The sequence below is a fragment of the Colletotrichum gloeosporioides genome (genome assembly GCF_011800055.1).
Source record: "Colletotrichum gloeosporioides strain Lc1 chromosome Unknown consensus_11, whole genome shotgun sequence".
Taxonomy (NCBI): Eukaryota; Fungi; Ascomycota; class Sordariomycetes; order Glomerellales; family Glomerellaceae; genus Colletotrichum; species Colletotrichum gloeosporioides.
Genome location: NW_025544656.1, coordinates 673,194 through 698,931, shown reverse-complemented (window position 1 = coordinate 698,931; position 25,738 = coordinate 673,194). Strand labels below are relative to the sequence as shown.

The 25,738-nt window shown below is 50.7% G+C and overlaps 8 protein-coding genes across 8 annotated transcripts; 3 read left to right on the top strand and 5 right to left on the bottom strand.

Moving 5' to 3' along the window:
* Positions 1-316: 316 nt before the first annotated feature.
* On the bottom strand, positions 317-4,120 carry GCG54_00013880 (putative transporter; the record flags this gene model as incomplete). The annotated part of the gene is made up of 6 exons (XM_045413726.1): positions 317-1,014; positions 2,456-2,592; positions 2,652-2,730; positions 2,788-3,796; positions 3,857-4,017; positions 4,072-4,120. The coding sequence occupies 6 exons, from the start codon at positions 4,118-4,120 to the stop codon at positions 317-319; spliced, it is 2,133 nt and encodes a 710-aa protein (XP_045269797.1).
* A 6,985-nt stretch (positions 4,121-11,105) lies between these two features.
* On the top strand, positions 11,106-12,641 carry GCG54_00013879 (uncharacterized protein; the record flags this gene model as incomplete). Its single annotated transcript, XM_045413725.1, has 1 exon — positions 11,106-12,641. One exon carries the CDS (start codon positions 11,106-11,108, stop codon positions 12,639-12,641), a length of 1,536 nt encoding a protein of 511 aa, XP_045269796.1.
* A 309-nt stretch (positions 12,642-12,950) lies between these two features.
* GCG54_00013878 (Pantothenate transporter liz1) lies at positions 12,951-14,636 on the bottom strand (the record flags this gene model as incomplete). The annotated part of the gene is made up of 4 exons (XM_045413724.1): positions 12,951-14,291; positions 14,342-14,418; positions 14,476-14,535; positions 14,591-14,636. The coding sequence occupies 4 exons, from the start codon at positions 14,634-14,636 to the stop codon at positions 12,951-12,953; spliced, it is 1,524 nt and encodes a 507-aa protein (XP_045269795.1).
* A 599-nt stretch (positions 14,637-15,235) lies between these two features.
* Positions 15,236-16,946, top strand: GCG54_00013877 (uncharacterized protein; the record flags this gene model as incomplete). The annotated part of the gene is made up of 3 exons (XM_045413723.1): positions 15,236-15,372; positions 15,424-16,565; positions 16,609-16,946. The coding sequence occupies 3 exons, from the start codon at positions 15,236-15,238 to the stop codon at positions 16,944-16,946; spliced, it is 1,617 nt and encodes a 538-aa protein (XP_045269794.1).
* A 1,124-nt stretch (positions 16,947-18,070) lies between these two features.
* On the top strand, positions 18,071-20,260 carry GCG54_00013876 (putative transcriptional regulatory protein C3C7.04; the record flags this gene model as incomplete). Its single annotated transcript, XM_045413722.1, has 3 exons — positions 18,071-18,251; positions 18,321-18,415; positions 18,488-20,260. 3 exons carry the CDS (start codon positions 18,071-18,073, stop codon positions 20,258-20,260), a joined length of 2,049 nt encoding a protein of 682 aa, XP_045269793.1.
* A 123-nt stretch (positions 20,261-20,383) lies between these two features.
* GCG54_00013875 (Non-reducing end alpha-L-arabinofuranosidase BoGH43A) lies at positions 20,384-22,114 on the bottom strand (the record flags this gene model as incomplete). The annotated part of the gene is made up of 1 exon (XM_045413721.1): positions 20,384-22,114. One exon carries the CDS (start codon positions 22,112-22,114, stop codon positions 20,384-20,386), a length of 1,731 nt encoding a protein of 576 aa, XP_045269792.1.
* A 1,120-nt stretch (positions 22,115-23,234) lies between these two features.
* On the bottom strand, positions 23,235-23,991 carry GCG54_00013874 (uncharacterized protein; the record flags this gene model as incomplete). The annotated part of the gene is made up of 2 exons (XM_045413720.1): positions 23,235-23,548; positions 23,613-23,991. The coding sequence occupies 2 exons, from the start codon at positions 23,989-23,991 to the stop codon at positions 23,235-23,237; spliced, it is 693 nt and encodes a 230-aa protein (XP_045269791.1).
* A 702-nt stretch (positions 23,992-24,693) lies between these two features.
* Positions 24,694-25,461, bottom strand: GCG54_00013873 (uncharacterized protein; the record flags this gene model as incomplete). The annotated part of the gene is made up of 1 exon (XM_045413719.1): positions 24,694-25,461. The coding sequence occupies one exon, from the start codon at positions 25,459-25,461 to the stop codon at positions 24,694-24,696; it is 768 nt and encodes a 255-aa protein (XP_045269790.1).
* Between the last annotated feature and the right edge of the window lie 277 nt (positions 25,462-25,738).

Below are 25,738 nucleotides of genomic sequence, written 5' to 3'. Positions count from 1 at the left end.
CAGATACCACCTTATTGCCGGGGGGCATGACATCACGGTTCCTGGAAAAGGTCCTAAGAACGCCTCGCTGATCACTCCCCTGCTTGATGATCCCGGGCTGTTCGGATGCTCTGGCCATTTTCTGAATCTTTCTTGTAAGGCAAAGTGTAGTCGGGTTGATCCGTCAAGTATGTGACCTAACCCGGCAATGATGGTCGATTCGCTCCTCACTATTCGATCTGTGCCGACCAACTCAGAACAGCCGAGTCCCTCGCCGTAAGTAGAATTTCCAGTCTCTTGTCCCCCCCCCCCCCTGAAATGTGTCCTTAAAGGGGAGTCAAAGCTCGTCGGCGGGTGGCTCGTCTGCCTTTGCTCTCCACTGTAAAGATAGATCATAGACCTTTCCGAGCCGCGTCCACCTTGTTGAAAGTCTGACTTCAACCTTTTCACAATTCTCGGATTCACAAGGTAGCTGTGCTGATGATACCGTGTCGTTGTTGAAGTGAAAAGGGTCTGGGGGTAGCGTGTGCAAGATGTCTCTCGGATTCTTGTCTATGAAGGTTTTCACAACGTCGTCGCTATCCACCAGGAAGAATACACAGAAGTTCTTGTTGCGTTCTTGAATTTGGCTGTCGAAATGAAGCCAGGCGTAACCGGGCTTGAATCTTTCGTAGTCGAAAGAGAGAACAACGGAATGTCCTTCCTCGTGCTCTACCCATGAACCGGCAGGGAACGTTTTGGCAACCCAGCAGGGTATCTGACCAGGCTTCCGGTCGCTTCCATGTGGTACATGCCAGTTAACAATGATATGATGCGATGATTGTGATTTCTTCCAGAGCGAGTCTGCATCTTCTGGGTTACTGGACCCAACAAGGATGTTCTCAAATGTTGACCTGGCTACAACAGAATTGGGAACCGAGACAAATCCTATTTGATGATTGGAGCGGTAGAACAGACTCTTCTCATCTTCCTTCTCCATGTAAACGCCAACTCTCCAGCTTTGCGCATTTTTGCAGTTGAGGATGGCGACTGTCCCTGTTGGAGAGAAAGAAAACTGGATGCCTGCCGCGGAAGCTATTTCGCCTTGTTCAGAAGGTACAAACGGCAGTTGAAAGCCGGAGACTCCTGAAGCTAACACTTGCAAGCTTATTGAGATACCTTGATTGGTGAAGGAATATGGAGGCTGGAGGTCATCTGGATGATATGCCGTAACACTTCCCGAATTGGCAAAACACAACGGGGAGTATGCCAGAAAGCCCGTTTTGCGTCGTGTCGTTGGCTCGAACCATGCGAAAATGGATTGGTCGTTTGTTCTTCTCATGATTTCCTCCTGTAGACGAATAAAAGCCATCTCCCCTTCTCCGTAGAGCAACGGCATGTTCACGCCAAACAAAAAGACCAAGCAGACAGTAAGCCTGGTCTTCAATGCGAGTTGTGACCCTGTTCGCGGCCCACGACATCTTTTGTGCGATGCTATATCGACTAAGGACGCCGTGAGTAAACAAATGTCTGTCGATGCCGGTAATCTTCCCTATGATCTCCCGTCTAGTTTCCCTGGTTCCTATTTCAACCCATCTTTTGTTGTAGAAGATGACGTTTTGCGGAGCAATGAGCTCCTGCAAAGTCCAGCCTCGACTGAACCACCGGCTCCTGGTGAATTCCTTATGTCCTTGCCCAAAATGCGCAAAATCAGAGTCAACGTCTGAGAGGTAGGCATAGCAGATTCGCGAATCTCGGTACCAAGTCCACATGGAGTTGATAGCCTCGGTCAACTCGGAGGAACTAGTTTTATCAATGCAACAAGTGTCGATCCACTGTGACGAGAAATCAGTTTCTGCGAAAGGTTATTGGAAAAAGTCAAATATCGAAATAGGTGACATTGCGGATGCTCACAATGTACTGGAACCCATCTGAGAGGGCTTTTTTACAGGCCCCTGCGAGTTTCTCATACCCGATAAGGTCGGAACCTTTGCCGGAGACTAGGTCCTGGTATGAAACTTCTTCGGTACCCCAGGTATGAGATAAAATAGCATAGGGTATTCGATGATGATTGAAAACGTGAAGCTCTTTGGTTTTCGTGTTGAGAAGCCGCATGTTGGCTGTTGATACTGCTCATGCGATGTGCAGGAGTGAGGGCATGGCTTTGCTGACCAGAGGACATTCGCGTGGCATGTTCAGCGTGCGGGGTCAACTGCAGCACCGGGGCTGATAGCGTCAGTACAAATACCCTCGTAGGATTGGACGAGAACCAAGACCGTGGAAGCTTCTTGCAGTAGTCCGGCGGCTAAAGCTTACGTGGTTGAGCAGGTTCACATGCATACTGCGATAAAAGTGTCTTGCATATCATAGCATTCGACCGTCCCAATCTGAGTCTAGCTACTTCCTCCTCATGGCATGTAGCGGAATGAAGGATGTCGGTACCCCAACTGGACCTGCTCCTTTTCACTTCGGCCGTCGAGTCTGTGGTCCCTCTTACCAGCAGCTCTCATTCTATTCTCATACAAACAATACAGGACACCGAACACGGCAAGTAGTACGGCCAAACTCTGTCCAAACAAGTTGATAGTGTGTCCAACAAAGTACTTGGGTGCATCTTTGAATGTGTACGTCCACCTGGGTCATATCAGTATTTGCCAAGACAATCCTCTAGTATTGGGTTATCAATCACTTACGTCGCAACAATGCCTCCAATTGTGCCGATTGTGACAACATAGGCACTCGTAACCGCTCGGACTGATGGTCCCGCAGAATCTATGGAGATAGCGATTAGCCAGAAGTGTAAGAATCGCAAGCTTAGTGACGACTCACTATTCATAGCCCAACTCAAAAATCCGGGCCCGCCAGGGAACGCGCCCGCGGTGACAAAGAAGACAGCCATGTATCGAATATTTGCGTCGGTCTCGAACCGCAAGATGGCGAACCCAATTACAGCGATGAGTGAAAATAGGGCAAGATATATGCCGCGCTGACGCGTTTTGTCACTGATGTACGCCACCGTCACAGCTGACGCGCAGGCCACGACGTATGGTGGTACAGACATGAGCTGCGCCTTTGTCGCTGTCCAGCCCAGGTCGTTTAATATCGTCGGCATGAAAACCGAGATGCCCTGCACAGTGATGTTGATGAGGAAGAAACCGAAAGCGCACGTGTAGTTGTGAATACAGAAGACAGCTCTCTTAACATGGTCGAGACTGACTGGCTCGTTGGCATCAGACTTGTGCTCTCGCTGAAGACGCTCGACGGCGATGGCTCGTTCTCGGTCGGTGAGAAAATAGGCAGTGGCTGGATTTGTCGGCATCCACAACGGCGCGAATAGCCCGATCAAGATCGTAACGAAGCCCTCGAAGAAGAAGATGTTGCGCCAGGTGTGTATCGGCATGCTGTCGAAGCCCCATTCCGGCACTCGAGATAGGCCGGTCGCCAGAAGACCACCAAATGCGCCCGAAAGAGATGCTGATGAAATCAAAATTCCGATCCGAAGCAATAACTCCTCTCGTCGATAGAAACTGCTGAGGAAGAATGAGAACCCAGGCATTGCGCCTCCTTCAAAGACTCCCAGAAATGCCCTTGCTGCTGCCAATCCTTCGTAGGTTTTGACAAAGGCTGTGCATAATGATACAACGCCGAATCCGACAACAAGGAACGGGAGGTAGAATCGCGGCCCTACCCGCTTGAGTAGAACATTGCTCGGAACCTCAACGAAGAGGTAAACAATGTAGAATATTGACAAGACCCAGTTGAATCGGAATCCCTCGAGGTTAATGTCTTTCGCCATTCCCTGAATCCTCGCATTTCCGATGTTCGAACGATCAAGAAACTGCGCGTATTAGCGTTTTGAGTGCAGAGAACATAACCCTTCGCCACGACAAGCACATACGCAAAGGAGGTAGAGTACTGTCGTCAACGGGACAGTGTGCCAGTCGATTTTCCGCCTGATTGCCTTCTCTTCCGCTTCGCTCCATTCTAGTATTGACGGAGCCTCTTCGTATCCAACAGACTCCGACTTGATATCAATCGTAGTTCTATCGGAGTAGTCGACTGGAAGCATGCTGTTAATGTTATGGCTACACCCCCTAGATTTCCGCCACTTACGCTTCTTGTCCGGCTCTATAGCAATCTCATCAATTGTAGACAGTACCATCGTGACCAGATGTCGGAACAAAGTGCGACGAAACTTCAAACAATGAGGACTGGAGGTGCTAACGGGGTATTTGAGCTGCTATCGCAGACAGTTCGACTCATCATAAAATGCTCAAAATGATGCGACGTTGCGCTGACAAGCCTTGGCCAAAGAGGGGAAGGTGGTGGTCGGCCATTAGTTTTATCAAGCACGGCCGCTAATGAGCGGGAGCCAACTACTCAAGCTGGCACAGACGACAGAAGACCCGTCAAACTTTGTTCGGCAGATGTCTCTCGCATTGGACATGGAGACAGCCCTGTTCATGTGCTGCCCTCGTCCAATGATCTGGGACAAAGTAGCCCAGGATGGCACGTTCGTGCTAGATTGCGGGGTACGGGGGGAAGCACACTCTAATGTTATACCAAGATTGAGTCGAATTAAGACTGTGGTTGGTGAGCAAGGGTCGTATCCCGCCGGGGTTAGAAGAGGACGGTTTCGCCATTCGCAGTACCAACGCACAGCCAAGACCGTCCGTCTCAACTTTGATGTGCCGGAACGCCTGGGGTGCGAACCCAAGGTGTCCCCACGTCGCAAGCCGAAAAGGAAATCAGTGACCCTTTGCGAAGAGGCTTCCCCATTGCAGCCGACATGTTCGCCGATTCCGCCACCTTTCGTCCGGACGCCTCGGGATACACGTGCTTGAGCGTTTCCCAAGCCGCGATAGCTTAACGTCAATTACACCTCAGGTTTGCGCACGGCTGACTAGACACATGTAGGGCAAAAGCTATGTATCACCAGCTGCTGACTGATCTACATTGAGACAGTCAGGTAATACACTGAGACGGTGGGAAGTCATGCACGAGGGACTTTCGTGAATGAATGGCACGCTGACAAGCAACGCGAGATTTCGATTGTCCTCATGCACTGGTTACACCAGTGTAACCTCTGTGTCACTCAACGTGGAAAACATTCACTCTCAAACTCGCTCTATGTCAACCGCAAGTGGGATAACGGAATCCACTTACCTTGGCCTTGGGCTGACGCCAAGGCGAACGAGAACTCCTCTTCGTGGTGAGGGGTGGTCATCGGATATCCCGCACGGGCAACGTTGGCCCGCGTTGGAGACTTCGAGTGAAACAGTTCCGAAAGAGCCAATCGCCTTAGGCCTGCAAAAGTCGGCGGCAGCCCTACATCGGGTAAAATAGCATATTTTGCATCTAAGCGTGAGTTTTGAGGCTTAGCTCTGTGGCATTAGAACCGGTCAGTGTGCTGAGGGGTCTTTTCGTCCACAGAACTCGTTCATGCGAAGCACGATTGCCAAGTCTAGGCACAGACTAAGAAAGCCTTATGAGCGGTAGTTCGGGTTGATTTCGTCTTTCTGATGACTGAGAGGAGGTGAGTAGCATCATAGACATCAATTTATTGGAACATTGCCATACTTTATACACACACGCAAAAATCCCACATTCGTTGGGAATGAAAATCCCGGTTTTAAGTTGCAGAAGTTCAGTCAGTTCCCTTACAAAACTCCATTATGATGGTCATACTGGCCAAGCAGAACATTTCGAAAGGCAAGCAATATCCGAACAGAAGCGGCCGAACCGTGGGGCATCCGTAGAATCTGAATCAAAATCCTTTCCCAGATGGCAGGAAACGGTACGCAACCATGGTCTGCACATGACGTGGTGTTCTTGGTGCACGGGGAGCAGCCACCTGGGATGATGAATTCCAAAACGCGGGTAACACCGGCGGGAAAATTGAGCATGGTTCAGCAGCAGACCGTGCAGATGCAGTTTCTGGCGACTAGACTGCAGACACTTCCTGATAGCTTAAAGCGAATGATGACTGAGGTCAAGAGAAGGTTCAAAGCTGGTGACGCCGCTTGAATTTGAGCAGTCGGGGAATCAGTCCTACAGATGACGTCGCCGGCTTCCGGCTGAGATGAGTGGCTTCATTACAGCATGCTGTTGCAACAAGGCATGTCATGGATGCGACTTCCAGACTCCAAGTACTGATAAATGATGTGGCGAGACTTTTCTCACAGTTGTCTTCGAAAATGAATATGGTCTGGGTGTGAGTGGAGTGAAGTATCTAGTAGTCTTGGTCTATCTCTGGAACCATCGTACACTCAAACATAGTGAATGTGAAATTCTTGACTGGTCCCATTATTGAATAAGAGACATAAGGGACACATCAAGTTTATTACACACTGAGAATCGACGAGTCGAGCCTCAGGGTTTGCGCCGAGTCCATGATCCCTCGCCCCCCCTAATAATCTTGACTCGGGTTCGTTAACTTGCTGCGAGAAGCCCACATATTAGATGTCGGGGGCGCTTCCGCAACTCTAAAATTGCCGGTCGACAGTCAAGCATCTGTCGGAAGCTTGCGCGGATAACTCCAAGCCTACTGAAGTTTGAACTAAGGGTGGGCGGCCCGGAGGGAGGGAAGGTTCCCATGCTCTGCAAGAGGCCGTACTAGGGCGTGGTACACGGCACTGGCTTTCGGCTTTGTCGGGTTCTCTGCTACAAAGAGGTCACGACTGGCCGTACCAGGCACCTTGTCAATCGGAGCGGCCGGTTAGTGTATCGCCGGCTCCGAAGTCTGCGGTGCTTGTGGCCTTAGAAATCTCGAATGAGCCATGGGGTCCTGTGCAAGCCGGTTGACACCATTGTCTACGGTGTCTACGGTATGGCCGATTTATACGTTTTGTATGGATTTTGGCGAGAACGTGACAATGACTTGATGGTAGCGTGCGAGATTCAACGCTGGCCAAACGTCAACACGTTATCTACATATATTTAAATCTCCCCGCCCCGAGTCACATCCTCGGGGTTAAGAGGAGACCGAGTCTGTTTCCGACCCTTGCGTGGCCATAATTCAACAAGTCCGTCATCGACGCTAAACACGATCCCTCCACGCATCACGAACTTCATATGACCGCTTTGCTCCCATACCTTATCTACATTATCAACTCCTGGCGGGTATATGACAATATCTGCTAGCTTTCCAACCTCGATAGACCCAATAGAAGACTGAAGACCAAGCGATATGGCGTTGCCGATAGTGGCAGAGCGTAGAACGCTGTAAGGAGTCTGACCTCCTAAGGCCATCATTTTCATCTCTGAATGAAACAAGTGACCGATTGGCTGCTCTCCATGAGCACCAACATTCGTCCTCACGCCTCGCTTCGCGAGTTTCGCGGTTGATCGAGTTGTGTTGAGAAAGAGGTACGAACTGTTTGGCGCTTGCTTCACTTCGGTCAGGCTTTCCAGTATGTCATGTCTTACATACTTCCTCAGCTTGGCGTCGTTAGGTATGTCCGCGTTCTGGTGTATCCAATGTTGACCGAAGATACCGCCGTAGTTCATGACTGCCAGTGGGGTATAGGAGCTGCCACTGGCTGCAACAAGTGACAGGACGTCGTCATACAGCTCGGGTACAGGAAGAGGGTGCTCCTGAGATGTGTAGCCATCGATGAAGTATGTCAGACCCCAGTCGAATGACCACCCTCCTTCCGGTACGACGAGCATATCAAGTTTAGCAGCTTCAAGCAGAAGTCTCTGCCTGGCCGATCTAGAAACGAGCTGGTAGTTCTTGACAGTAAAGGACGCATCGCCGCCTTCCTCTTTGATCCGCAAAAGTGCGTCTCTAGCATCAGCAAGAGAGTTGATCTCAGTGTAAACAGATGGCTGGGTAGAGCCATACAGTACATCGCCTGTATGATACACCCTGGGCCCGTACATTCTTCCCTTGTCAATAAGCACACGTTCGATGTGGCCAGCCACATTATTGGACGCTGGGTTGTGGATTGTTGTGACGCCGTATCCTAGAAACGTTTCCATTTCCCACGACTGGGTTGGGAAGGGCGAGAAGAATCCTCCCCAGTGACCGTGAATGTCGATGAAGCCAGGCAGAACCGCGCCTCCCTCAGCATCAAGGACTTCACAGTGTGCAGGTAACTTGACATCGGACCCTGGGCCGATGGCAACGGTCTGGCCCTTTTCGACCAGGATCGTAGCTTGACGCATGAGTTCCGGAGTCGTGAGACCCATGCTAATCAGAGATGCATTGGTGATAGCGAATGGTCTGCCCTCAGAAACTCGTGCGTGGTGAAAGTTTGCCGTCTCGTAAGTTGCGTTGATTTTCCTAGAAGAGACAAACATACGAGCGCAGTCGCCGGAGTCTCTTGATTTGAGCGAGGCTCGTCCGCATCCCTCGGAGATAGTCTTGAGATCAACCATTTTCAGGCTGGGTCCCAAAAGCCAGAAAGCCCTTTCTCCGTCCCAGCTGAGAGAAAAATCATGACCACCAACATCAGAGAGACGGGTGAGATCCTTCGGCCTCTGAGGATGTCCTGGCTTACTCCATATACATCCTTGTTCGGCCTGATGGTTTACCGAGAGCCAGATGTGCTGAAAGTCCCGAAGCCCGATGATATGCGGGTTCTTTACTGTAGATCGCATCTCGACCGATGTTCGGCTGGCCGATATCTTGTGCGCCGCACTTCTATCCAAATCATACTCGATGATCGAATCCAGGTTTTGGATCTGGACAATGGTGGACCCATCGCGGGACCCTATCTCAAGTTTGGATTCAGCGCTGTAGTCTTCGAGGGGAAGTCTCCGGAGGCCATCCAACCACGGTATTCCCCAACCTGTCGCGGGCAATTTTATATTGGCAACCCAAACACCCTCTCCAAATGTCTCGTCAATGTCTCCAAACATATAGTCCTTGCCAGTGCGGATGTACGTAATAATTCTCCCATCCGTGACTGGAGAGACAAATCTTCCTCGAGGTAGTCCTTGGATTTCTGTGGTCGTATTGTCCTGTCGATTGACGACATAGAAGCTGGTGTAATTGACGTCGGTCCAACATGCTTGGAGCAAATACTGGGTCTCACCCACGAATGATGGAGAGTAACATGAGGTAAAGGCATTCGGTGTTTCGACTTTCTGAGTGCCACCGGAAGAGACATCCATGATGTAATTGTCCCCAGCCCCTTCAAATACCACCATATCCCCTTTGGCGTCACTCCGAAGGCCCCGGAAAGCCGTTTCCTGGGCATGAGTTGCAAGTTGATGAGCTGTAATATTGGTTGCCGAGTATCTCGTTGTTCCGAGGGCAATGTCTATTGTAGCCCTGAACCGAACCTGCTTCGGATCGCCGCCGGCACCCCGCTCACCATGGTGGTTTACGCGCAATGGTATACTCCAAATCTGGCCTTGAGACCAGATGACAATTTTGCTATCATTTGCTGACCAACCATAGTTCGGGTAAGCCCCCATGAACGCGGGGATAGTACTCAGGTCGTATGAGAGGCCATCCCAGACGTGATGTAAAGAGCCGGAACGCATATCCTTGAGAACAAGAACTTCCTTGTCGTCCCGGCGTCTTACGAATGCTAGAGTCCTTCCGTCGCTAGATAGTCGTGGCATATTCGCGCCGCCTGGGCTTGCGGGTTTGTTGGGCTTGCTGCGAGTAGCCGATACCAGGGTCGTCGTCTCGTTGGTGGTAGTATTCAAGAGAAAGACGGCGTTGATCCCAGAATGAACGTCTTTATTGTACGAAAACTTTCCCTCCGCATCATCCCGTACGTTGCGAGAAAACACGATGCCATCGCCAGAGGGTATATAACGAGCTTGCTCTGATCCCAACTGACTCTCAAAATATCTCTCTTTGGACCAAAACGTAGGAAGCTTTCGACTAATGATTCTTCTGCCTCCCCTTTCAGGCAAACGACCATCATTAGAAACCCTCAAGGGCACCTCCCATATCTCACCAGCTCCATTTGGGCGACCAGTAAGAAACCATTTCGTGGCAATAACCTTTGGCTCCGTCGGGTGAAATGCCGGGCTGGAGAAGAAACGGAAGGTTGAGTTCGTTTGTTGGACAGCGCTTTGTCGGACCTTTTGCTGCGGCATGCGTGCCATCTTCCTGCAAGTAGTGTATGGCATGGTCCAGATGTTGTCGACACCGAAGCCAGCGTCCGATATAAATACGAGGCTAGATCCGTTGCGGGAGAACTCCGCTTCCTTGTCATACGGAATCCCCGTTAGGATGGGTTGTGCGACCACGGCGGATTCATCTTCGTAGCTGCGCGTGGACATGCAATATAGGTCTCCTAGCATGTCAAACACAATCTCCTCCTTTGATGGATGCGGAGCTATGCGGAGCCATGTTCCCTCGGAAACGTTCTTGGACAGTCTTCTTGGGTACGGGTATGACGTTGCGATATCCCATGATTCCTCTGCAGGTCGGAGAGGATAGTCGGTATCTGGAAATATGTCTCCTTCCAGATGGCGTGCGACATCTTGTAAATTCTGACTTACGAGCTCCATACACCACGTTGGGAAACTAGAAGCCAAGTGGGCAATGCCGATAGCAGCAAATCCGTAGAGCATGGCTGCACCAAGTCTGTGCCTCCACACCCAGTGAAAGTCAGCCGGCTTCAAGTACATCGCCTGACTTTGAGACAGGGCATGACTTTTCTCCATGATGACCGGGATAGTATCAAAAGAAAGTGTGTAAAGTTCGATTTCAAAACCAATGGAGATGCGCAAAGGCTCTGCGAAGAATCACGCTGCGCAGAGCTTGCCGATACTTAGGACCTGGACAACCAAGACTACCAACGACACACCGAACAGCGGGTTGCTTGGTTGTAGCATACGGTCATCCAAAAGAAGAAAACCAATAGGGCTAAGACATTGCTATCGGTCAGAGAGGCCGACGTCGTTGATTATCAAGCTTATCGTGTATCGTCTAGCGTGGATAAGGTGATATCAGGGAAGCCGTACAACGGAATTGTGCTCTGGGTACTTGTACCCGATGGGTGAAGCAACGTGACCACCGGGCCGCACGCCCTCGGCCGGACCAAGGTAATCTCGGGTGTCGATTGCTCAAGATCTTTCCCAGTATTGAGACGATGAATATGAATGCGAAAAGCGTCAATACCTTCGAGTGTGATTCTGTATATGGACAGTGTGGATACATCGCTTCACAAGAAACAATGAGGTCTATTCCTACCGATCCCAAGCGCACTTATTCGCGTCAGAGTAACCTCTCCCAATTTGCATTCATAACTCTCGAAAGCCTTCAGCATGATAGCGTAATGCCTTCATCCCTCGGCGCAAAAGATAAACATAACCCGATAAACAACTTGGAGGAATTGAAGTCGACCATCTATCCCCCTAACCCCTCATACGACATCTCCGAAAAGCCATGGCTGCCCGGACGCCAAAAGCCCTACATCCTCATCAACGCCAATCTCGTTGATCCAAGAGCTGGAGCTGTTCACAAGGGGATCAGTTTACACTTGGCTGGTGGCAACATTATCAGAGTGGCTCCTACCACGTCTCACGACTTGGCCGCCGAGTTTCTCTGTGCCGGACAAAAAGCGCAGAAGATTGATGCCAGCGAATATTTCATCTGCCCGGGGCTCATCGACTGTCATGTACATCTCATGGCCGTACATGGCAGCTCGACGTTGCATGGAGCTTTCACCTTTCCACACGAAACAGCCATCTTCAGATCTGCTGGCACACTTCGGGGCATCATATCCAATGGCTTCACATCAGTTCGTGATACCGGTGGTGCAACCATTGCTCACGCGCAGGCCACCGACGAGTTCCTTATACCAGGACCACGCGTCTTTCAAGGTGGACGCATGCTCTCACAGACAGGGGGTCACGGAGACGACACAGAAGTATGGAATGACTCGCACTGCTGCCGGAGCAATGCAATTGCCAGCTCTGCTCTCGGAAGACTCTGCGATGGCGTCCCGGAGTGCCTGCAGGCTGCGCGAGATAACATGCGTAAAGGCGCCCAACACCTCAAAGTATGTACATCAGGCGGCATTGCCTCCGCCACGGACAAGCTTGAGTCCTTGCAATTCACGGTAGAGGAACTTCAGGCTATCACGACAGTCAACAAGAATATGGGCGGTACACTAGTGACGGCCCACTGCTACACAGCCGAGGGTGTACGCCACGCCATTGCGGGTGGTGTCCGCGGCATTGAGCATGGCAACATGATCGATCCCGAGACTGCACAACTCATGGTCGAGAAGGGTGTCTTCTTGACGCCAACGTTAGCTCTTCACACATTTGTCACCATGCCGCCGTACGACAAGTTTGAGACGCCGGAAGGGTTGCGCAAGAATGCGATTGTGGGAGATGCGGGAATACGAGGCATTCGCTACGCCGAGGATGCCGGTGTGACTGTGTGTTTCGGAACCGACACCACCGGACCCACGTTGGTGATGCAGACGTACGAATTTGTTGTGCGATCCAAAATACTACCAAGCCCGGTAGTCCTGCGGCAGGCGACTATCAATGGTGCCAAGCAATTAGGTATGGAGGGCAAGCTAGGGGAGCTTGTCGAGGGTGCCTTCGCCGATTTGCTGTTTCTGAATGAGAATCCGTTGGAGGATGTCTCTAGCTTGGACAGAATCAACGAGAACCTGATGCTGGTGATGAAAGATGGTCGCATCGTCAAAAGCCAGATTAGCCATCTGCGTCCTGAGCGGAACTGCGAGTGGAACTGAAAAGTGTCCTTAGCATAGGTAATAAAACAACACAAGGTTGACTGGATTCTCGCGAATTCCAACACGAAGCTCAAACCTGCACAGGGACAGTCAAGTGATTGCCTTAGCAATTCAGTATTATGGGCTACTACGATGGAGAGTTCTCCGATGAATTCACTGCAACGAATTGTTCAACCATGAAAAACAGAGAAACATCACGGCCACATCATACGATTCATCTGTACGACATGAGAGCAAAGTACCGATCATTTCGCCTTCAGATGAAATTTGAACTCGCCCACAATCCTATCGCGAAACATTTTGGGCAGGCTACACACTGACATCCGCCATCTCTACCTCTTTCCTATCCACATCTTTCACTCCAGGAACAGCCCTCGTCGATATGTTGTCTTTGTCATCCGACACCAGAACAGGATGTGTAGAGTCGTAGATGGCGGCGTCAGGGTTCTGCTTGGCAGTCCGTCGGTCAAGCCAAAGTACAGCCCACAGCATGCTGAACAACAACGCGATTATGACAAGCATGCCGATGTAGCCATCGCGCCAGTACGGTACTTTGTCGGCGGGATAGAAGACAATGCCCCACCAAGTATACAGGATCTGGGCGAAGGCGTTCATGCTTGTGAGAATGACACTGCGACGGGCATCGTCACCGCCTCGTTGGGAAATGATGTTAGCCCAGCCAAACAGCAATGGGTTGACGATGTAAGATGACCCAGCGAGATAGAAAGCGAACATGATGGCAACCTTTCCTGAACTTGGCACCAGCAGAATCACAGCCGAGACAAGCTGTAGTGCGCATGCAAGAATGCCCATGGGGACACGCCGCCCAGTTGCGTCGATATACACAGCGGCAAGCATGTTGGAGACGATTCCCATAGCCTGTATACCCAAAGGATACGTGGTGACCTGTGACTGCGTGAAATATCCCTGTGCCGAGTAGTGTTTAAGCCACAGCAGATAGAGGTTCTGAACGCAGAATGCTTCCAAAGCGGAACAGACCATGGAGAAGATACATAGGATGTAGAAAGCAGGGGAACCAAAGACACGCTTTGCTAGTGACCAGGGGTTGATGTTGTGGCCGTCCTCGCACTTGGGTGGGAGACGATCTAGGGCGAGGCGCTTCTCAGACTCGCTAATCCACGGTGCTTTCGTCTGCTCGGGCGTATCCGGGAAGTAAAGAAATCCGACAATGGAAATGGGCAAGGTGATAATGCCATCGATGAGAAACACCCACTGCCAGCCATCCAAGCCCGAGTAGCCGTCCATGCCCTGATTGATCGCCGTCATCATGACGCCTGCAAACATAGAGCCTGCTTGGCCAGACGCCGTGAAGATTGCCGTTCTCTTAGCTATTTCGCGAGGTTTGTACCAGGATCCGATGCAGTAGATAGTGCCGCAGTACGTAGATGCTTCAATCAGCCCCATGAGGAACCTCACAACGCAAAGCTGAGCATAGGTCTTGCAGCCTGCGCTGGCCATAGTGAGGCCTGCCCAAATGATGACCATTGAAGGAAACCAGATGCGTGGTGGTATCCTCTGGATGGCGATGCCGTGAGGGACTTGTCCGATAACATAGCCGGCAGTGGTCATCGAAAGCAAAACGTTGTACTGGCTACCACTGAGGTCCAGGGCTTCTTTGAGACCGGAGACCTGCAACTATTAACACATAGCTCTGAGGTTGGTAAGAAGCCAGCACTGACATATGCGTTGGCAAAAGCAGCACGGTCCAGGTAGTTGAAGAAGAAGCTCACGCAGCAGTATGTGAGGATGAAGAAGTCTGGTACCAAGGTCGTCAGTTAACTCATCACTCGTTGCAGCAAACTAAGTAACTCACCAAGTTTCTGAACCAGCCATCGCTCTTCCTTGCTTGATGACTCTTCACCCAGAACCAGGACTATGATAGTTAGCTAATCAACCTTCGCCTGGTGAGAGAAATTCAGAACACGCACCCTTGATCCGGTGCGGCAGCGATGTTCGTTGTTTGGACCCATCCATTACATCCATTATTCATTCAAAGTATGACGATTGCTTGAGGCTAATGTGGAGGCAACAGTGATGGTAAATTGACACCTGCGCATTGTGATGCGGATGGGATGCCGGCTCGTCGTTTTCTATTCCTCTGCATTCATTGGCGCCTCTCGCCTACAATCCCACATGGGGTTAACATCCCTGTTGCCGAATGATGAACCCCTTCCCGATTGGCTGTGGAAATCACGACGGGTATCTCAAATCCTCTATCTCTGTGGTACATACGCCATCCTATCTCATAGCGCGCGATAAGGTACGAAGATAGCGGATGTGTTGGGGTAAGTCATAATACTCACTCCGTACGATAGGAAAGCAGTTAATCTTGGCCAGTCATGATGTTGCCGTCAACGATGCCCTTCGGGCCGTGTGCCATAATGGTATTCGAACGGAATTGACCGAGGTGAGATGTTGCTCGATCAAACGCTGCAGTTGATAGATAACGTACAATAGCCATGCAACATCAAAGACGATTGAAGAGCACAGGTATAGGTGCCTGCTTGCGATTCCGGTTAGTTCATCTCCCAGTCACCCCAAAACTCCCCCGTTCATCAGTCCCAAACCACACAATGGCGGATGACGAGAGCACGCCTTTACTGCGAAATGATCCCAAGCCACCAAAACCCAGAGCTGCGTTTTCGGCAGAGAACAATGTACTATTGGCTGGTTTCCTTATTTCTGTCGCCCTGAGTTTTACTCAAGTACCGTGAGTATGGAGGATAGCAACCCCAAAGACTGCTAGTGCTAATAGTATAAGCATTCTTTATGTTTTCCGTCTTATGGAATGTGACGAGTTTTACGGACACCATGACACCGGCGGCTTGCTAGGCGACCGTTGCAGTCGCAGCGAGATCGACGCAGGTACCGCGACGCAAGTCTCTATTCTTGGCCTTTCGACGATGTTCTGCAGTGTGTTCAATCTTTTCTACGCCGGTTCGCAGATTAAGAACTGGGGTCCAAAAGTTGCACTTGTCCTGCAGACCGCATTTCCTGCTTTACGAGTTGGAATTCAGGTTGTCGGAGTCTCAGTTGGCACCAGGAGTGGAATCATCATCGTTCAGTGTAGCCAACTGATCAGCTTGGTTGGGGGAATGTCCGGATACTTGCTCGTACTCAACACAATTGCAGGAGAGATTACTCCCCCCTCTGAAAGAACCGCTATATTCGGCATGCTCCAGGGCAGTGTCATGTTAGGAACATCGATCGGATATCTCCTCGGCGGTATTGTTGGCGACATCTGGGGTATTACACGACCCTTTGAAATTGCAACCATCTTATTCGCATCGTCAAGCTTGTACTCGTCCATGTTCATCCCATACATCGACCCAAGAACACCTGGTATTGCTGGCGGCACATCTACCAAGCGACAAGGGTGGAGCAGATGGCTTGGAGCTTTGAGAGTTATTGCCCCAAAAAGGCTTCGACTGGAGGATGGACGACCTACCAAACACTACGGTATCGCATTCCTGGCTTTGGGCGTGTTCTTGGGTGTCTTGGCAACTGGCTATGCGCCGATTCTTATCCAGCTCTACTCTACGGCGGCTTTCAACTTCTTGCCCACGGAAAACAGCTACCTGATGGCGTCCAACTCGCTCATACGCGGTGTTTTTCTTATTTTCTTATTTCCTAAAATTATCGATTCCGGGCGAAAGTGGTACATTGAGCGGTCCGAAAAGGAACTCCCGAGTGAAGTCTTTAGAGCTCAAGTCGTAGTGGACACAGAAGCAGGTGTCACGGCGGACATGCAACCTAAACCAAATAACCCGAGTGAAGCAACTGTCTTCCAAAGCGTTCCCGGTCATGGGTTTGATATTTCTTTCTTGCGATGGAGCTTAGTAGTGGATGGGCTGCTCACAGCCTCAACTGCATTCGCAACCAAAGGATGGCACATCTATCTTGGTAAGATATTCATGTTGAAAGCGGTCTCGATGTCACTGACCAGGACTACCAGCCGGGTTATTATTCCCTCTGGCGTCTGGATCCGCACCAGCCAGCAAAGGCGTCATCACGGAGATGTGTGAACCGTCTGAACGGGCGGATGCCCTGCAAGCTATGACCCTCGTTGAAAACATCGCCATGCTATCAACTCTGGGCTTGTTTGGTTTCATCTTCTCAAGCTTCGCTGCAATTGAGAAGACATATCTAACCTTCTTTTGTAACGCGGTATGCTTCTTTTGTAACCTCTGCTTGGGGATGTGTTTCGGGGCTGACAACATTACAGGGGGTTGCAATGGCAGCGGTGGCTGTGTTGCTGTTGTCTACTTTCCCTCCTCGGAATAGTCTGCCGGATGACCAGAGTACTGAAGATGAATAGAAGATGAGCTGCTTGTGCGCCAGCTCGGTATCTTTATGCTAAAAATCAAATTGTATACAAAATTGTTGTGTATTGTTACCCAGGCGAACACTTTCAGCTGACCAGGCAGAAACCTGGGCTCTCCATATTAATTGTTTACCTCACTATGCTTAACCCGATTAAATAATTTCAAAAAGAATAAATCAGGCTGTTCTACTATTCTCGTTACCGTTCCATGTTGTCGTTGCTGCTGTCATCATCGCTTCTGCTTCATAATCACTATCCGCTCTGACAGCCAGAAAAACCCGCCCGAATAACGAACTCCAAATTAGGAGACAACAGGTCACAAATGATACCTAATCTGGTCGCGAAGTGAGACTAAGCTTACAAACTATCGATCATTGTTGTCACTAGTGATCAGGGCCATTCTAGCGGCCCGCGTGGAGTTTTGGTCGGAGGAAGATGTATCTGACTTGTTCTGAGCCTCGCAATCCGACTGGGCAACCATACTGCCAGCAAGTGCTGGCCATGACTTGCGGGGGGGCGGTGGCCAGTAGTCTTCAACTGCGGGGTCATGTTCAAGTTTGTGCGGGGATCGGGTACATGCACCCGAGATAGGGGTTGATAAGGATTGCAGTGGGAGACGCCGAAAAACCACCCATAAAACAGTATCCGATGCTCTTTCCGAAAGACCCAGAAACTAGGACAGAAAACATATCCGATATTGACATGCCTGCCGAGCCTGAGACCCTGCCACTTGAGACGACCAGCCGACGGAAGAGGCCTCGTGTACCGGATGACCAGAGGAAGCGGGTTAAAATTGCGTATGCCCAAGACACATCCGGCATTTCAAGTTCATTCACAGGCTAATGACAATAACTCAACTAGTTGCAAGCCTTGTCGCCGAAATAAACTCCGTTGTAATGGGCAAGCCCCCTGTGACAGATGTCAAGGCGCCCAACGCCAGTGCCAGTACTCTAGCAGCGATACGCCTGTAAATTCAACTACGCGACCATGTTCCGACCCAACATCAGATGTAGAACGAAAATATCGTGATGAAGAGCTTCAACTTTTGCAGGAGATTTTTTCAAGAGAGCATCCCGATGTCCCCATGGAGACCGAAGCTTTAAAACGTTTGCATTCGCACTTGGTCGCCCAAAGGTCTGATTACACTGCTGGTGTTCAGTCACAGAATGGGACTTTGGATGAAACCACAAGTCAGGATATAATCTACTGCGATGTGGTATCAACACATGGTGCCTCTGTGACTGTAGTCAATCAAGGCAAAACCCGTGAGCAAATTCTCTCGAATGCATGATAAATGATGAGAGGTTATACTAACACCGAGCCTTGCTAAACAGATTTCGAGGGCACGTCTTCTTTGTGGTCATTCTTCACCTCCGTGCAACAAGTTTTCGCTGGTGATGTAGACGAAGAAAATGAGAACAGAGATGCGGTAGGTCATGCTTCTGTCTGTTCTAGACAATTATCAACCCCCGTCGGCAACGGCCCGCTAAGGTTTCTTCAGGACTGTCGAGACATCAGTCTGCACCAGATCTCCGACCTAAGCTTCGGAACCGACTGGAGAACTTCGGTCAATGCGGCTCTCCCGCCCCAGGAAGTTGTGGATTATTTGACTGCATCATTTTTCGAGCACGGCCAGGCAAATTATTTCTGCGTCCACCCGGAGATATTCTCTCGCAAACTCACGGCCTTTTATGACGGCACGCACGAGTTTGAGGCAAGAGACTCTCGGAACTCCCGGCAATCGGTTGAATTCATTTCCATCATGTTCATGGTTCTCGCCATCGGTAGCCAATTTGCGGACACTGGCATTACCCCAAGTCTCGAGACGTCTACTGAATCAAATCGACTGCTAGTAGAAGAAGGACTGCATTCACTGCAAGATATTTCCCGCATCAAAGTTCCCGTCCCAGCTCCAAACCTTGGCTGGCGCTTCTACGAGGCTTCACGTAAGCTCCTTCCGGATATTATCTGCTCGTCGTCAATGGCCAGCGTTCAGGTTTGCGCTCTTCAGGGCATCTATTTGCCGAGCACGGGCAGTCGTGATGCAAGTTACAACGTTCTGGGGTTGGCTTTACGGATGGCCATCAACATGGGCCTTCACACGAGCTTTGCAGCTGCCTCGCTACATGCGCATGTTCGTGAGTTACGGAACAGATTATGGTGGACGGTTTATGTTGCAGAAAGGCTATATAGCGTCGAGATGGGACGACCGCTGTCCTTGAGCGACACCGAGATTGACGCTCCGTATCCGGTGGAGACTCTTGGATGGAACCACTGTGACGGTCTGATTGCAATGGCCCAGATCTGCCACTTGCTCGGTAGGATCGTCGGGGCTGTCTACGACAGAACAGCCGCAGAGAAGGGAACGATCATACGGCCCAAGGTCATTCACCAACTCAAACGCGATTTGGACCAATGGAGGCGAGACCTTCCGAAGCATGTCCGTCTCGAGAGCTTTACAACAAGATCTGAGGCCCATCTAGCTTTGACGTTTGAGCAAGCTACCATATTGCTGACACGATCATGCCTCAACTACAACGCAGCCACGAGGAAATCCGATAAGCCTCTGGCCCCGAATGCGACCAAGTTCCTAGAGCAGCAAGCTCAGCAATGCGTTGACTCAGCCGTCGCGTGTATCAGAATCATGTCCAAGCTGAAGTCACTGTCTCTTTTGTGCGCTCCGTCTTTCCACGATTCGCTCCACTGCAGCTCAGCCCTTCACGTGCTTTTGCTTGCCAGGGTTAGATTGGCGGGTATCATCGCTGCGCCGATGAGAATCATTTCTCAGGGTATACTTATTCTCGCGGAACTGGCCATGGGGAGCGAAGCCGCAGCTTCGAGCCTGAGAGGAATCGTTCGTGCTATGGCGAACGTTTCCACAAATACAGACCGACAGCATCACGAACAAAGTCACGCGTCTCTGTCATTACGGAGAGATCAGACACAACGGCAAGGAAGGAATGCTTGGAGAAATTGGATCACCTCTCAATCTATGTCTCAGTCGCATACAAGCTTCATCGTTGATACTCATTTGGATGTGAACTTCGACCGCAATCAACATTACGATGTGCGCCAAGAAGGTAGCGCATTAGCGATTGGATCACCGTTGGACTTCTCTTCTAGCTACAGTCAAGAAGGAGCACAGCCAGGGGATGGAACAAGCATAGCCTCTGATCTGTCTGATATCACGTATCCCTGGGTAGCGGACCACCTTGAGTTTGACGTTCTGAGCAGAGATCTTGGAGGTGTTCCGGAATTTGATCTACTATGCTGACCCTTGCTACTTAATCCACAATACTGAGAACCCTGCATGTCCATTTATTCGCTTTAAAATGCTGCAAATGCCGAAGGGTCAACACTGCGTAGAGACAAATGCACGTTTAACACATTCCCTTGATTAAACAACTACGTCGTGATCAACGTATTGCCCTTTACCATAGTACCTCCATCGGCTGGCATATGCAACAGAGGTGTTGGCCGTAGTCGCCTCACCATTCGTAGTCCCGTAAACCCCAACTACGGTGCCGGTGTAGCCGCCACTCACAAGACTTGCCAAAGAATGCCCCACGACCGTCATCTTGGTATCTTCGCTCAGGTCTCTGCGGACCTGCCCCGCAAGAAAAATGTAGTGCGTGGTGTTTTCAGCCCTGACTTCCAGGCGCACAGCAGCGTCTGCTGCTTGAATTCCAGGCAGCGGCACTATGACGTCTTGCGGCAAGGTCGCATTTTCGTTGTTGCTAAATGATCGAAGACGTAAGCGTTTGCCGTCGACCACCTGATCATCTGCAATGATTGCAAAGTCTATATGCCGCTGTTCGTCTAGATAAACCGAGACTCCGGCTTCGTCTGCTGGGCCTCTTGGGTGAAATTCGAGGTCGACGCTGAAACTAAAAAGGGTATCGGTCTGTCTGCGGCCCAAGAACGTAATGATGCTGGGTGTCGTACTGTTGCGCGTAACCACCGAGGAGAGGCTTCTTGCCGATAATCCGAGTTGCAACTGATTTAGGTGTCCAGGAGGGGAAATGACGTATGCTGCCTCCTCTGGATAACGAATATGCAACCAATGTGTTGGGAAACCCGAAGAGACATCGAAGTCAACGACATCAGGCTCATCTCGTGTACCAGGTATATCGCTTGAATTGCCACTTTTACCAGGAAGCGATGTGCCCATCTGCCCCCTGACAGGCTCCAGCAGGCTTGGCCACCCTCCGACCTCACCCGGCCATGAAACAGGAAATAGCACAGTCTCTCTGCCCATCGGATATGACACAAAGTCTAGCCCTGATCGCATTGCAAGAGCTACTCCCCACCAAAGCCCTCTATCTTCATCTTGGAAAAGGTCGGCGTGTCCAACGGTTTGGAAGTACGAAGAATCGAGATGCTCAGCGATGACAATTGGGTTTGCGGGGTCGCTCTCGTAGGGGCCACCGACGGTAAGGGATCTCGCAATTGAACCGCGGTGGTTTTCTTTGGTTCCCCCTTCGGCAACGAGGATGTAGTACCAGCCATCTTTCTTGTATAAATGCGGCCCCTCAGCGGTGCCTAGACCAGTCCCATTCCAGGGGTAGCTAATGGGGCCAAGGGAACCGCTGTCCACGTCGATGGTGGCCAAGGCGATTGCAGTCCCAGTCGAAAGTGCAGCTGCTCCGGTGAAGTAGACCGTTCCGTCATCATCGAATAGCAACGATGGGTCGTAGCCAATGAAGTCAACTTTGGTCGGAATGCTCCACGAGGACGCGTTGTATGGGTCGGTGGTTGAGAAGATCAGGTTTTCCATGACAAAGTCCCTGTAGGAAGCAATATAGACGTAAGTAGTCGTGACATAGAACGTCCCATTGTGGTGGCGTATCGTGGATGCGAAGAGACCATCTTGTCCAGTTAGGGCGTCCGCGAATTGTGGTAGCTGTTCTCGCCGGTTAAGCACACTGCTTACGAGCTCCCAGCGGTGGAGCTCCTTGCTGGCGTAGACTGGAACACCGGGGAACCAGGTAAAAGTGGACGTCACGCAAAAGAAAGTTCTCTCGACATATATGCAGCTTGGATCCGGATGGAAGCCTGGAAGAATAGGATTGAAGTAGCTGGCCGTCACTCCAACGACCCAAAGCCAGAGAAAAGCAAATCCGTCCATCTTTGACGACTGCAAGGTAGGATGAGTTTGTTTCCCACTTTCGTCCGATCTGTGTTGTCCTGGGAATAATATATACTCCAGCTCAATTGCGAAGCAATCAACCAAACATACGTGCTGTGCATTCGCTCCCCGCTCGAATACGAAATACGACATAGGTATACGAAAATGATCTGGGAATACGACGAGACGCGGGGTGAAGTTGACCGAATACTTCACCAGTTAGTGGTGAATTACATAATACAACCGCAGGCAACCATGCAAAATGGGTGTCATTTCTGCCATCCAGAATTTCTTGCTCATCCGCGATTCGATCATTACACTACTCCCCACATTTCGGCACTCATTTCTAAGGTCAAGGCAGTTTAGATTAACATGTAGGAAAACTACCTTTTAAAAGTCTCAACTTAGAGAATGTCACACAGTTGGCGCCTCGCTAAGGGAGGAGTTCCGTAGGTGGCATGGGGTAGGTGGCATGGGGGAGTTCCGTAGGTGGCATGGGCGGAGCATTAGGCTTTTCTCGTTCCGAATTCTCCATTTGGCGGAAGTACTTTCTGCCGAAATCATGCTGGCATCAGAGACCAATCCGTTTGGAGTGGTTCTGCGTGGGAGAAGGATTGTTCGTGGACCGCATTTGATAGTCGATGCTCCTCGGGGAATGACAATCTCTCAAAGCTTAGAAACTCCCAATTTGCGTGAAACCGATGCCAGAGTCTACTGGTAACATGGGGCGAATTCCTCAAAATTGTCCACATGAGGTTTCTCAAGATAGGCGTCTGATTTGGCCCAAATATGACTATGACATTATCTGACGCATCCAAGTAAAATATCGGTTGTCGTTTTCTTCACCACGTACCTACCACGCACCTAAGTCTGTGAGCAACAACATGAAGTTCGTGGAGTTTAAAATTGAAAGACCCATCCTTGTAAGCAACGGGTAGGATGTAATAGGATGAAATGTTTACTTCAGTCGAAGTTATCCGCTAGAACCTTAGCCTTTGTGCTCACTGGCCACACGCATCTCTCGGGTGACGTCCCCATACGTTCCGCCCACATTCCGCTGAGTGCTGATCGCAACCCCTTCAAAGTCGACCAAGATGGACACCATGAAAATGGCTCTACCTCACAATTTGAAGTCCTCCGGAAAGCCTGCCTCTGACCATTCTTTGAATTTGGTCCCGCCGGCGGCCTTGGGCATCCTGACCACGAGGGGAACCTCGGCGGCTTCGTCCTTCCCACGCGCCTCAGCGGAGTGGACGATGCTCACGTGGGTGAGCCTCTCAAACCCCACGTTCGCGTACAGAGAGAACCCTGTATCCGAAGCTTCGGTGTAAATCGGTAGTTGCAACTGATCCGCAACGTCGGCCCCCCACTGCATGAGTACGCGGCCTATACCTTGTCTCTGGCGGTTGGGGTCCACAGCTATAGTCGAGAGGTCTTTTCAGACACATCAGCCGTTGGCACTCAACAGAAAGGCCGTGATGATGGTTAGGAAACTTACAGATGTACCTGCGCTTGCCAAAGAGCTGGACACGCATGTCCCACATGGGCTTCAGTATCGCCTCGCATTTCTTCTTGTCGTCACCCGTGAGCCACGGAATCCCCTCCGGTTTTTGGAATGCGTGCTCTTCGCCAGGTCGCCAGAAAATGTCCCACACCGCCATGCCCACGATTTCGCCCGTCTCGGTGTCGACGCACTTGACTGGGTGGCCGATCTGATCTTGCTTCCACCACTCATGCGTCCCTTCTGTGTGAAGTTTCCGGTTGACGCCATTGGGGTAGAGGAATCTCATTATGGGTTCATCTTTGAAAGCGGCGAACTGGATGTCGTAGATCCGTTCGATGTCTTCGACGAGAGCTGGTAATACTACAAAGGGCATGTTGAAGATTGCTAGATTGGAGGCGGAAAAGGTGGTAGTAGGAAAAAGCAACTTGTGGCGTGTGTTCTCTCGGGTGTGTGTTTTTTTGGGCAAATGACACGATGGCTCCTGAAAAAAGAAGTTGAATGGAATTCGCTTGACGCGTGGATCGATTTATTTCCGAGCTGTATCGGCCACCCGAGCTTTGCATTCGCCCACCTGTCTGATTTATTGAACAAGGAAGTTCGGAATTGGCACCCGTGAGTACGATCGCTTTGCTACCTAGAACACCGCTTCCCGAGCCCTTGGTGCCACCTTCATTTTAGGTATGCTGTACAGATCTTTTGGTAGAATACTCGCAGGCTTTACCATAGGCTATCCAAGCTATCGTAAGCTATCAGGAAATGTCACGCAAATGGGGAGACCAATGAAATCGATATCCGCCACGGTGGCAGCCCTATATTTGTGGAGAAAGCATGGCAAACGCTTGGCAAGACCCAGTGACCATATCAGTGGTTCGGTCCAACTTAACCTTCAACGGACACTACTGCGAGGCAAGAGCCCCTGAAACGGAGGCATACGAGACGGACTAACTGTTTCTGTGCATGTCACTCTGTCATCTGGTACCGAACTCCCATGTCAAACCCTCATCACGTCATCGATCTCCTCATCTGGGTGCCCCCGCCGAGGTTCAGGTCATGCCATTGTCTGACATTTCTGTACTCATCTCCCAAGCACACATGAGGGAATTTCCTCTCCTTCCAAAGTCAACTTCCTGCCGGTTGTTCCGATCATGAGACCCGATGGAGACTCAGCCATCATTCTGGCAAAGCCGTGCTCCGCTCTTCTCCGCTCAGTGCCGGCACCAAGATCGCCAGCCAAGGGCCTATTTGGTGCGTGGCAACCATCCTGAAGACCCCATAGCATTAGCGATCTGCTGCCAAGGCTTTGGCAGAGAGAGAAAATACCTGTTCTGGGCTCCATTGAACTCTCGCGCGGTTCGATCTTGAGATTGCCAGATCTCTTGGGAACGTTTGGGTTGCTGGTACCAGCTTTCGTAGTGCTAGTTCGCGCAGTACTAGTTCGTGCAGTACTGGTCTCTGTAGTGCCCGCAAAGAGAATAGGGCCACCTTGAAAGGTAGTCACAGCAGGGTTGGCTTGTCGGCGATGCGGAACGCCACATGGCTCTCCAACAGGAACCCTCGGGGCAGCTCGAAGGCGGGATGCAGTATCGTTTCGTGCGAGCTGCTGGCGCCTCTTTGTTGACGGCGACGGAGGCGATGGTGGTGGGGAGAGGTATTGAGATCTCTCGTTGGCACGTCTCGGCCGCCGTGTCGGTGGCTTGGCTTGGACATCTTCATCGCTGTCTGACGAAATTTCGATGATTTCCGGGTGTTGTTTGCGTTCGCTTGGGGGGGTATGAGGGTCCCGAATATTCATGAAGAGATTCCATGAGAACAAGAGCGTGTCGGGACCAAAAGAGGGGGGCATCTTGGCGGATTTTGCTCAAGCCTCTTGAGCATAAAAGAACGAGGCACCAGTTGTGATGGGAGGCGGAATCAGCCTAGTCTTTATGTTCAACATGATCGTTTAAGCTGAGAATGTCATTTCTCTTGTTTCTGTTTGGACTTGAGGCGTTGTGCTGTCAGTGGTGGATGCCTGCGTTGCTGTCTCATACAGCAACATGATGAACGCTTATCTTCATTCATATGTCTCAGAAAATGGAGGACTGGTATCTCAAACGATATCAAGCCAGAAAGATGTAGAC